Source organism: Leptonotus elevatus, chromosome 4 (assembly GCF_054856555.1).
Source record: "Leptonotus elevatus isolate MCC_2025b chromosome 4, RoL_Lele_1.0, whole genome shotgun sequence".
Taxonomy (NCBI): domain Eukaryota; kingdom Metazoa; phylum Chordata; class Actinopteri; order Syngnathiformes; family Syngnathidae; genus Leptonotus; species Leptonotus elevatus.
Window position 1 is genome coordinate 8,981,210 of NC_141242.1, and position 12,029 is coordinate 8,993,238.

Below are 12,029 nucleotides of genomic sequence, written 5' to 3' on the forward strand. Positions count from 1 at the left end.
TCCAGCCTCCACACCAGGTTTATCTGATAGCCAGGGGGATTGAAGAGAGAGAGGGAGAGAGAGTTAGAGAGGGAGGGGGTGGGGGGTGGGGGGTTGTATGAGAATCAACACCCGTGATGGGTGGAGAGACTCCCAACAAAACGAAGGAAAAACAAGGGGAGGAAAAAAAAACTTTGTGAAAGTGCAAAGACTTCCTTCCCGCTCACCTTGCAACTCTTCTCACAAGCAGAAGAAGAATGAGGACGGCAAAAGTGATAGTGAGCGTGGAGTGGTGAAACAAGTATGCGGTGTGCGGCCTTCTGAGGGAATCCAGATGTTCCGTGTTCACACTCTCTGCATGATCTCTGTGTGGAACATCTCCTTGTTGAACCTCCAAACTCAATGATATCATAGGACAGAGAATGGAGAGTGTCCTAGTGTTGTTTTTGGACATACTGTGGGTGGTGGCAGTGTCTGCGCAAGGATCGTCTGCACCATATCAGGACAACGGTAAGTTGCTTTTTCTTATTCATACATTCGCCTTGACATGTTGGACAACTTTATTGCAGGTCTGTGTTTAGTTTGTGATGCACTCAAGATAATGCAGCGGAATACAATGCATGGAAATTCTCAAAATATGCCAGAATTGATTTGACTAGTTGAGAGTAGATGATAATATTTCCCACCCAACACTCCATAAAAAAAGAAAGAAGAAAAGACATTGGCCTTAATGGCTATTTTGCTTTCGAGCTGCTTCCACTTCAGATGACTTTATTGCATGCAGACAGTGGAATTAAACGTGGATTAAAAAAAAAGTCACACAAAAATAAAATATGAGGATAGGGAGTAAAGAAGAAGGATTTTATCAATTATTTTATTGTTTTGCCCCGCGACCCTTGTGAGGACAAGAGGTTAAGAAGATGAATGGATGGGTTTTATTGTTCTGGTGATGTCATCTTCTACTCCGCATATGATGCATTCTATTAATTCAGAACAAAAATCCTGTTTTGCAAATATGGTTTTAAATTTTTTTTTCACAAAATAAAAGTGAGTGGAATTGTTTGACATGAAAATGTTATTTAAGTAATGTAATAAGTGATATAATGTGCATGCGCTACTGTATATTTTTCATTCACTCATCACCCAAATACTTATCTATTACATCCATCCATCATCTGTCCATCCATCCATCCATCCATTCATTGTCCATTCATTGTCCATAATCAATCCAACAACTATCCATCCATCCTTATTGCATTCATCCATCCAACATCCAACCTACCAAGTATTAATCCATGCGTCCATCTGTCCGTTTGTCTGTTCGTCCATCCATCGTCCATCATCAATCCAACAATTATCATCCATCCTTACTTCATACGTCCATCCAACATCCAACCAACCAGGTATCTATTAATCCATCCATCCATTCATCTGTCTGTCCGTCCATCCGTTCATGTACCCATCCATGCATCCATCGATCCATCCATTCATCGTCCATCATCAATCCAACAACTATCCATCCATCCTTACTGCATTCATCCATCCAACATCCAACCCACCAAGTATCCATCCATCCGTCCGTCTGTCTGTCTGTCCATTCATCCATCGCTATTTCTCTCCCACTGTGGAGTCATACGGCATTAACGTTGCATTCCATAACGCAGTAATGAACTGCCATAAGATCCATTACATCTGTTATAATTCAGACTCCAAAACTATGCCTCACAATGCTCATGTTAGCGTGTCAATGTTCCAGCATAATGTAAAGTGTCATATCATGTGTTTCCCCAGTGATTGACCTTCTGTCAGCTCTCAACATATCCCACCCAAAAAGCGGTGTGTCCAGACTGCACAGCCCCACGGGTGCTGTGTACAGAATCCGTGCCAGAGCGCCTCACCTGACGCTCCCTGCTCAGTATTCCCGAATCCTACGCTCCGAACTCCAGGGCGGCATGGGGCTGTACTTGGTGGGCCAGCAGCTGCAGGGCACCAACGTCACCCTTTTGTCTCTCTCCACACCGTCGTCGTCATCGTCCATTCTTCTCCAGCTTACCTCCTCCACACCGGATGATGTTCTGCGAGTGGACTATTGGGCAAGAGGGGGCGTCCGAGGCCTTCTTTTCCCCGGGACCAACCCCTTCTCTTCAGGGGAATGGGTGCAGTTGGCCGTCAGCCTGGAGCCAGACCGGCTCGTATATTTTGTGGACTGTCAAGAAGTCCAAGTTGTCCTCGTAAAACCGGAGGAGAAGTTGGAGCTGGAACTACCGCAAGATGTTGTTGTCACCCTGGGAAGCACACCAGGGAGAAAAGCCAGTAAATTTAGTGTAAGTTTTAGCACACATGACATATTTAGTTGGATTTCTTTATCAAACAAGATGGGCATTTCCACCAATTTCGCAGGATTTTTTTTATTCTTACAGATGATTTGATTTTGGAAAAAATACACTACAAGTGCAAGGATGCTGGCGTGTACTTCACAACCTGTAAAAAATATTACTTTCCTAGCAAGGGCTGTATTTTTTTTCTGCGAATGGCGAACACTGGATTTTATAGAAAAACAAATGTGAATAGTGAATTTGCTAGCTAGCTCATGGTGCTGTCTAATCCAGGTACACACATAATCAGTTTAAAAAACTTGAAAAATGTTTTGTATTGGGGAAAAACCAAAGCAAACAACAACAACTGACGTAGTACCAAGAATGACCTGTGAGAGGCAGGACAGTGCCACAAGGTATCCAGATTGCGGAAAAAAAGAAGAAGACAGCTAGGCTAACTGTTAGTGGCTGTATTCTGTGTTGAACACATTCGACTTTTGATTGTAAATACTTAACAGGCTTTACATGTTTAGGTTTTACTTTTGTGGAAACTGAAGAATATTAGAAGACACCCACAAGATAAAACATGCTTAGTCAAGAAACGACTAATAAAGTGAGGTGAATAAGAGAAACATGCCTCATTATATCAGGAAGCGTTACAAATGGGCTATGAAGCAATGTGAAAAAGGGGTCAAGTGGCCTGTTGAGTATATATTTAAACTGTTCCAGATTTATTGGTGCATCAGAAAGGCAGATGGAGGAGATGAAGGAGATGCGGTGCCTCAATGTTATTTGTGCGTTGTATGACTTTTTTGCAGGGTCATTTAAAAAAAGCAGAGATCTCAATCAAGGCCTATGAGGCACGTCCTTGGCACTGTGACAACGTGACAGGTAAACATTTACAACTTAAAAAAAAAGAGTGTAACTATATATATATATCTGCTTGATGATAATGTTTGAAATGAAAGATTGACTGTGTCGTGTGTGTGTGTGTGTGTGTGTGTGTGTGTGTGTGTGTGTGTGTGTGGTCTTCTGTTAGTGTGAAAGCTTATTTTTCAAAAATGAGTTAAAAGGGGAAAAAAGTTAAAAATCTGATTAAAAGTAGAAAAACACAATTGCAAAACCAGTTTTAAGCAAAAGTCAGATTAAATTAAAGATGAAAAATATTTTATATATTTCAAATTAAAAATAATCAGATTGAAATAAACACTATTAAATAGGGTAACATATATTGAAATAAAATAATGGATTAAAATAAAAAAATATATATATAAAAAGAAAAAGTTGATTGACGGAATTTTTTTTATACATCTAGTATAAAATAATTGGGTGAAAAATCAGTTTAAAAGAAAAAAATCCAATTACATGAAATATGTTGTTTTTCTACTAAAATGTATCAGATTAAAATAATAAATGTCAAATTCTAATAAAAGAAATCTGATTAATTCAGCATTTTTTTAAATGAAATCATATATATACAGATTGAAATGTAATTTATAAAGAAATATTACAAGAGAAAAGATTGAATAATCAAATTAAGGAGCAGAATAATGAATGGAATTAAAAGGAAAAATAGTTTAAAAAATGATTAAAAGAAAAAATATGTCAACATGACGTCACTGACAGAAAATCACAATAACAAAAATCATATCACAGTAATATATTATAATTAAAAAATCATGTTTTATTTATTTTTTTATTTGAAAGGAAAAACAAGATTGTAAGAAAAACCAAGATATATTACAAGAAAAATATTTATTAAAAATGTCAATAAAATAAAAATAATTAAAAAATCAGGATGTAGAGAATCATAAGTATGGAACTACATGCTTTCCATATGACCGCACGGTAGACATGTGACAACACACCTTTCCAAACATTCTCCTTGTCTTTTTCGGTGTGATCTGTCTTTGTGGTTTTGCGCACGTCTGTACATGTGCATTTGGTGTCTGGTCAACAATACACCCTGTAGTGCAAGCATACTTTTGTGACAATTTAACAATTTCAGTGTGCGAAGGCCACACTAACACTCATTTCCTGCTTCTTGTTTACATTTTTAACATCTTGTCTTGCCATCAGCGGCTACACAAACACTTAAAGTCAATTAACTCGGCCTGGAAACCACTTCCTGGAAACTTCCAAGGCCTCGGGCAGTCGGTCCACTTAAGCCTTAAATGTGCTTTTAATTTAAACAAATCATGTAAGAGTATTTGTATGCTATAGCTCTTACTTGTTATGTCTTCTTCTAGATGATCTGCCTGCATCCACTCACATGCACAGTGGAGATTCACACAATGCCAGTGGACCAGTACTGCAACAGGAGGCTTCTTTCGGCAAAAAAGCTCAAAGGAAGCACAGGGCACCGCTCCAGAGTGCTCATTATCCATCACACAGCATCCAGAGTGAGCAGCTGCAAAGGGGAGCGGTCCTGGGCCCACCAGGACTCCCTCAAGGGGGGAAGCCCCTTTCCCAGGCCCAACAGGACGAGGGCCTCAGCAGGCTTGAGAGCAGGCTGGAGGACCTGGCTCGTATGCTGGACCTGCTCCAAGCTCAGGTGGAGACCAAACATACGAGCCATGCTTTTTAAAATTATTATTGAAAGAAATGTATGCAATATAAAGTTACACTGCACTTCAAACATTTTACAATAAAGTTGACCTTTTATCATGTTTTTCCATGAAAACACACTGTACTGTATACTGTACAGTACCAGTCAAAAGTTTAGGCATTACTTAAAAATGTCCTTATTTTTTAAAGAAAAATCTATTATTATGTTATGCTTTATAAAAACATTCTGGTGTTCATACCTTGGCCACCAGGGGGCTGTATAAGACAAACATACGAATATACTGTACTGAATCTGAATATTAGTTGTTCTTTGCAGAGGATGAAGAATATATGCCTGCCTGTATTGTTGTATAATCTGTCTACATGTGTTGCTGCTGTGTTCAGGGATCCGTTGATGAAGTGACCCCAAAGTTTCGAACGGTAACTGTATCCATTTTGTATGTATGTTGTGATAGAACGAAGAGTTGCAGTCGCGAGTGCACCACCTGGAGGGATGCGAATGTGTGCGGCGGTCATGTGTGTGGGAAGGCAGAGAGGTAGAGGACGGCCGACGCTGGCAGACCGACATCAGCACTGTCTGCACGTGCACGTCCGGAACGGTCACCTGTCAAGCCACCATCAGAGGTACCTGTAAATATATATATATATATATATATATATATATATATATATATATATATATATATATATATATATATATACAGTACATACATACATACATACATATAAACATACATACATAAATGCTAGACTTGCTCCAAGCTCAAGTGGAAAAGAACAAATGTATTTTAAAATTAATAGACAATAAACGGGGAAAAAAAAGTTGAATGCTGTAAATCTAGTAAGATTATCAGATTCAAAGAAAAAATCCATTAAATTAAAAAAATTTATTTAAAAAACCAAAAAATATATTGTATATATATACTATTTAAAGAGAAAAGATTTTTAAGAAATCAGATTGAGGAACAGGTTAATGAATCCTATTAAAATAAAAATAGTAATAACTGAAAACAATCCGATTAAAAATAAAAATATGTAAACATGACATCACTGACAGAAAAAAATATATTTAAAAAAAATATATATATAAAAGATATACAAAGTAGCAGATGACACAGGAAGTGCCGGTCAAGGTCTTGGATGAATACATGCTCTGTTGCCATTACTGGGACAACTGTGTTGGTATGTGTACTGACTGGTCGCCTATCTGGTTTCATCCCATTAAAAAACACTTGCTGTCTGTCACTCATGACTCACAGCTGGCGAGCAAGTATTCACTTTTTGAGAGTTTATGTTTTTATTGGCCTCCTACGACTTTCCAGTGACTCTTAAATGGAATGAGGGGGGTGGGGGGCAGAGAGGTGTTAAGACAAAAGTCCCTACATAGTAACAATGGACTTAATCCTCTATTATGAATATGGACTCAGCAGTTTGAGTGTAGCTCATGCTCTAGTAATCTAAGTAAGTGTTCATTTAGGACAAGAGGAAGAAAAGCATCCTTTTGTAGGCTGATGATTTTGGTGCGGGAAAATCTCAACAGCGCCTCCATCAGAACTCCGACATCCCGCTTCCATTTTCACTTCCTGTATAGGTTGAAAGGCCTAGCATCCAAATACTTTTTTTTTTGCAACACTCCATTCGAACCTGAATCTCCTGACTGAAGCACAGTTGATGGCAGGGGGCCCACGAGGATATGTACCATGCCCCCTAAAAATTGGATGGAAGACGGATCTCCCCACTTTTGCACGCCATTGCCTACCACTTGCGCTCCCTACTGTGAGCAAGGTCCTCACATAATCGCTTCCCTTTGCCTGCTCTTCCATCTTGCCATTAATTGTTTCTGCGTGTCGGCCTGAGGAGACTCCAGATACGCACACGCACATGCACACACTTTGATCTCATTCACGCTTGGTTTGCTAGAGGAAATGTTTGTTGGCTTCAGGCCACCCCATACTCTTCCTCTCTCTGTGATTAAGCCCCCCCCCCCCTTCCTCACACACACACACACACACACACGCTATTAAAGTCATTATCTCCCCAAAAATTCCATTTGGTGAACTCCCACTGAGGCACTGATGTCACTTATCTATGTGTGCGCGCACGTGCGTGCGTATGTGTAATATTTGATCTACGGGAAATCCTCCACATAAGTGCGGCCCCTATGGAAAGCTCTTTGAGCATTTATTTATTTATTTATCTATCACCAACCATCAACTAGTACGCCCTTCCTCCTCACTAATAAGACACTTAAGTGCACTAGTAAAATGAATTACTAGTAAAGTTTTTCCACTACTGTATGACTCTTCTGCGCACTAGTAGGATGGCGCAAACCTACCTACCTACTAAGCTAGTACTATGGCTACAATGTACTATATATAGTACTATACTATCATGTCACTAGTAGTTCTAGTAGAACATATTTGCCAACTAGTGCAATGGTTTGCCTCACTAGTAGCATGTTGTTGTCTACTAGAACCTTAAGCTAGATATCAAGGATATGGACTAAATACTTTCATGGCTTGACATTGAAGAAAGTGCACAACTACGTGGACTAGTAGCATGAAGTATTTTATACAATAGTGGGGGGGGGGAAATGGCACTAGTAAGACACAGTTGTTTGACTGCTGCAACCTAGTCAAATGTTTGTATATGTTCTATTTTAAATGTTTTAAGTGTCCCAAAGACGTATTTATGCATTTTGTATCATTTTTTTTTATGTCTATGATGAAACCTCTCAACTGCAAAGAACGGTTGAAGAAATGGCAGTTGTTACACAAACAACCAGCAGGTGGCAGCAGAGCAAAAGAGATCAACCAGGGGCCATGTTGAAAAAAAAGCTAATTTACTCACAATTCTAAATTGATTTGTGAATAATGATGAAACTTAGCCATATTCTAATGCTAACATCTGCGAGGCGGAAACAGATGGAAATATACTTTTTTTTCCTGATGAAAGAAGAGTCTTTAATCTTTCTTTTGTAGGTTCCATATTTTTATAGCAATAGAACACAATATTCTGAGGGCCTTGAAAAATCTGTCAATATCCAGTAAAACAGCCGGGAGTGAAGGGGATTGCTTCAGTGAAAATGGCTGGGAGTGAATGAGTTAAGTACTAGTTCACCTTTGACCTCACTAGTAAGACAATTCAGCGCACTAATAGAAATGACTGTCTTTTTAGTTGTGCTACTTTTTGGTCTAGTGAGTGAGTGACATTGAATGGTCTTATTAGTGGGGTCAAAGACTGTAACTACTCGTACACGAACCTTGTGGTGGATAAGAAGGAAATAGATTTGAATGCTCAAAGGGCTCCTTCCCGTAGCCCCCTCCCTCCTCACACAAATGTGTGACATCACATGCGTGCCGCCCTGTCATTACGAGTGGAGCCAGATGTTGCCCATGCAGTGTGACCTGGTCAAAACCTGATGCTGATAGTGGGGGGGTTTGACACAATTTTTTCCACATTCCTCTTCTTGTGGCTTAGCAGTGCACTCACTCCTGCTGCTTGGATCACATGCACAAACGAATGCACGTACACGTATGTTACACGTTACTGTATAACCGGAACATGATGCTTGCTCTTCTGCCCAGACTGCGAGCCCCAAGACACAAGAGTTCATAATGTGTCCCACAGCGACAACACGTGTGGGGTGAGTTTTTCCGAACTCTATACACCACATACTCCACAAGAAATATTTAAATGTACTTCAAAGTATTACTAGAAGAGAAGAAAAAAGTCAGAGTAAAGTTGTAATATACATATGCTAACAGTGCTAATAGTGAAAGATTTTTGTTTGTTTTTTTACCATAGGGGGGTGAGAGGGATTGTTCGGGTGTGGCGTGCCCGCCGCTGGACTGCACCCAAAGGGAGAGCGTACCTGGAGAGTGCTGCCAGCGATGTGCAGGTAACACATTGCAGTAACAACCTACACTTAGCTAAACCCCATAGTCAAGATTTTCAAGAATAACTGCATATCCAAGATTTTTTATTTTACAGAAAAAGGTCTAGTCGTTTAGGGAAAAGTAATGTTACACTAGTTTTCATGTATTTTATTATTATATTTTATATTGGAGAGGGGAAAATTATATATTTTTTAAATTATAAGTAATTTCCAATAAAAATAAAATGTGTTATTACAGAGGTCACCAACTTTTTTGAAACCGAGAGCTAATTCTTGGGTACTGATAAAATAAAGGGCTACCATTTTTATACACGCTCCTGAAATAACAAATTTGAGGAGAACAAACTTCTCCAGGGCCAACACACCACTTGATGTAAATGACATTATTATTATTATTATCATTATTACCCATGCCCATGGTTAGTGATCCCTGATTTATATTTTAGAGGGAAAAGGGTGATTTCATTTTTTGGGGGGGGGGGGGGGGGGGGGGTCTGTTTTACAGTGAAGATGTTCATTTTAGAGAAAAAGTATTACGGGAAGAGGCGTATATGTTGAAGGAAAAAAGTAGTATTTTCTCTAGAATATTTTTGTGCATATTTTCAAGACAAGTTTGTATATGTATTATCGGTATAACAAATGAAAGAGGCGCCACCGTGTGGTGTGGTACCGTACTACCGACTGTTGCAATCTTCAAAAAATAACATCCCAAGTTCTTCCTTTCAGTACTACTGTACACTTTTGCCATGATGGACATGAATGGTCATGTGTACATACACGGCTTTTCTATTTCTAGCGATGCGTGGTATCTTTTTTTTGAGTACATGTGGAAACTCCTTTGCTCCATTTGGCTATATCCAGCAGCCATGGCTGTCCTTGGCTCCACCACCACGCGTTACAAAATATAATTTGGGTTGAAAAAAAAAACAACAACAACAAAACCAACAACCCTTGCTCGATAACACAAGAGTGAATTTGTGTCGTCAGGCTGCATCCACTCAGGCGTGCGTTACGGCCACAATGCAAAATGGAGGCCAGCTGAGAGTCCATGTGATGTCTGCCACTGTTTGGTGAGTGTTCCCTGACCTGTTATTTGGCCCAGGCGCACATTTTACATTTGAAAAATCTCACGGCACACCACCAAATGTACCCACAATCCTTAAATGATGTGCGGTGGTAGTGGAAGAACATTAAAGTATTCGGCCTGTCATTATACGTCGCTGGCATAGAAAGATGAAGAGCAGCAATAAGTGAAATTGGCTCATTTCCCGTTATGCTCCGCCCCCAGGAGGGCGAAGTTCGCTGCGAGAGGGAGCCTTGCCCTCCGTTGCCCTGTACCAACCCTGCGCCTCCTCCACACCACGCATGCTGTCCAGTGTGTCAAGGTATGTGTGTGTGTGTGTGTGTGTGTGTGTGTGTGTGTAATAATCATTAATTGCCAGCCCACTTGAAATTTATTTTTGACTTATAGAGCTATCAATGATAGTGAATGAGTTCATCAAGTGTGACCTTGAGTGTGTGTCTTCCAGGCTGTGGTGTGGATGGTCACCACTTCCCAAATGGAGCTCTGATCCCGGCAGGAGATCGCTGTGAAGAGTGCTCATGTGTGGTACGTCCAACAATTTGAGCATTTCAAGCGTGACTGTGTAGTAAACACCACCATTGTGTTACAGGATGGAAATGTGGCATGTTCGCCTCATCCCTGCCCAGCTCTTTTTTGTCCAAATCCCGTGCATGGTGCCGGAGACTGTTGCCCACGGTAACATGGACGCCTACTGCCCCTTACTCAATAAGTTACCTATGCATCCAATATGTTTATGTGACTCGCAGGTGTGCTGAGTGCGAGTACGAGTCTCGAGTGTACCTGGATGGACAGAAGGTTCCGTCCACGGGTGACCCTTGCATCGAGTGCCGCTGCTTTGTGAGTTGCGCCTTGAATAAGTAGTGTTGAAGGTTGTTTTATGAGGTGAGGATTTTATTATGTGGACGTGAGTGTAATGCAAATATTCCACTTGTTTTGTCAGGCAGGAGAAGTGTCCTGCGAGCGCACAGAGGCATCGTGTCCTGCGCCAAGCTGCAGCCACCCGGCAAAACGCAAGGGAGAGTGTTGCCCAACATGCAATGGTTTGTACTGGTATTCTAGATTAAAATTGTGAGAGAGAGGAAAAAAATAAATAAAAAATATATATATATTTGGAGAAAAAGGTTGTATAATTTAGAGCGATTTTGTACAATATGTATTCACGTGTTTCAAGGAAAAAGTTGTATATTACAGATGAAATGGTGATATTTTCTATAATAAAATTAGACACATTCAAGAATAAAATGTTCTAGATTTTCAGAGAAAAACAGTCATGACAAGGAACATTTTCAAATACATAAAAAAAATCTGGAAAAAGTCTTATATTTTTCATTAAATTTTTAAGTAAAAAGAGTAAATATATAGTAAAAAATATATTTAAGAAAAAAGTTGTGTATGTTCAAGAAATACTTTATGCATTCTCAAGAAAAAAATATTATTTTTCAAGAGAAATGTAATTTACAGTATTTTTGAAGATCACATTCTTATGTTTTTAAAAAGTTGCATAAAAAATAGTTGCATAAAAAATAGTTTAAAAATCCATTCTCAAGAAAAAAGGTTTAAATTTTTCCAGAAAATGTATAAGATGTATATTTTCAAGTCAAAAAGTCTTGTATTTTCAAGAAAAGGGTTGTTTATTTATTTTTATTTTTTTAAATAACGTACTTAATTACTCTGAAAAAAATCAGATATTTTTATGAAAAAAAGTTTATTTTCAAGTTTAAAGTTAATTTAGTTAAAAGTACATTTTTAAGATAAGTCATACATTTTCAAGATTTTTTTTCACATTTTCAAGAATGAAAATGAAAGTTTTTCCATTATGAAAAAGTCACATTTTGTAAAATAAAACTGTCATTTATTAATCATTTAAAATTATTTTTTTTCCGCTGAAAATTTACCTAAAACATTTTTGAGAAAACTTATATTTTATTTTCAAGTTTTTTTGTCTTATTGTTGAGTGTACAGATAGATAGTGCAAAAAATATATAGCATATTTTCAAGAATTATTTTTTTCCAGAAAAAGTAGTCATCTAATATAATTGATTGAATCGATATTGACCTCTCCTTGTGTGTATGCTGGGACAGAGTGTGAGTTTGACGGGCGGGTATATGCCGACGGAAAAGCGTTTGTCCCCCCGGGAAGCGGACCCTGCCTGCAGTGCAGGTGTAAGGCAAGTCCTCGCACAAC

The 12,029-nt window shown here is 38.9% G+C and overlaps 1 protein-coding gene across 4 annotated transcripts in view; it reads left to right on the top strand.

Annotated features, from left to right (window-relative positions):
* Positions 1-119: 119 nt before the first annotated feature.
* kcp (kielin cysteine rich BMP regulator) overlaps positions 120-12,029 on the top strand; it is a 33,228-nt gene continuing 21,318 nt past the window's right edge. For 3 of the 4 annotated variants that reach the window (XM_086072529.1, XM_086072530.1, XM_086072531.1), the window contains exons 1-14: positions 120-489; positions 1,771-2,303; positions 3,113-3,185; positions 4,544-4,848; positions 5,318-5,486; positions 8,450-8,508; positions 8,670-8,763; positions 9,748-9,830; positions 10,049-10,145; positions 10,290-10,369; positions 10,434-10,519; positions 10,591-10,681; positions 10,785-10,884; positions 11,927-12,012. In XM_086072529.1, the coding sequence (XP_085928655.1) occupies positions 402-489; positions 1,771-2,303; positions 3,113-3,185; positions 4,544-4,848; positions 5,318-5,486; positions 8,450-8,508; positions 8,670-8,763; positions 9,748-9,830; positions 10,049-10,145; positions 10,290-10,369; positions 10,434-10,519; positions 10,591-10,681; positions 10,785-10,884; positions 11,927-12,012 (1,944 nt within the window). In that variant the 5' untranslated portion in view covers positions 120-401. Of the gene's footprint in view, positions 490-1,770; positions 2,304-2,337; positions 2,913-3,112; positions 3,186-4,543; positions 4,849-5,317; positions 5,487-8,449; positions 8,509-8,669; positions 8,764-9,747; positions 9,831-10,048; positions 10,146-10,289; positions 10,370-10,433; positions 10,520-10,590; positions 10,682-10,784; positions 10,885-11,926; positions 12,013-12,029 lie in introns of those variants that run through there. The other variant, XM_086072533.1, reaches the window with a different exon arrangement.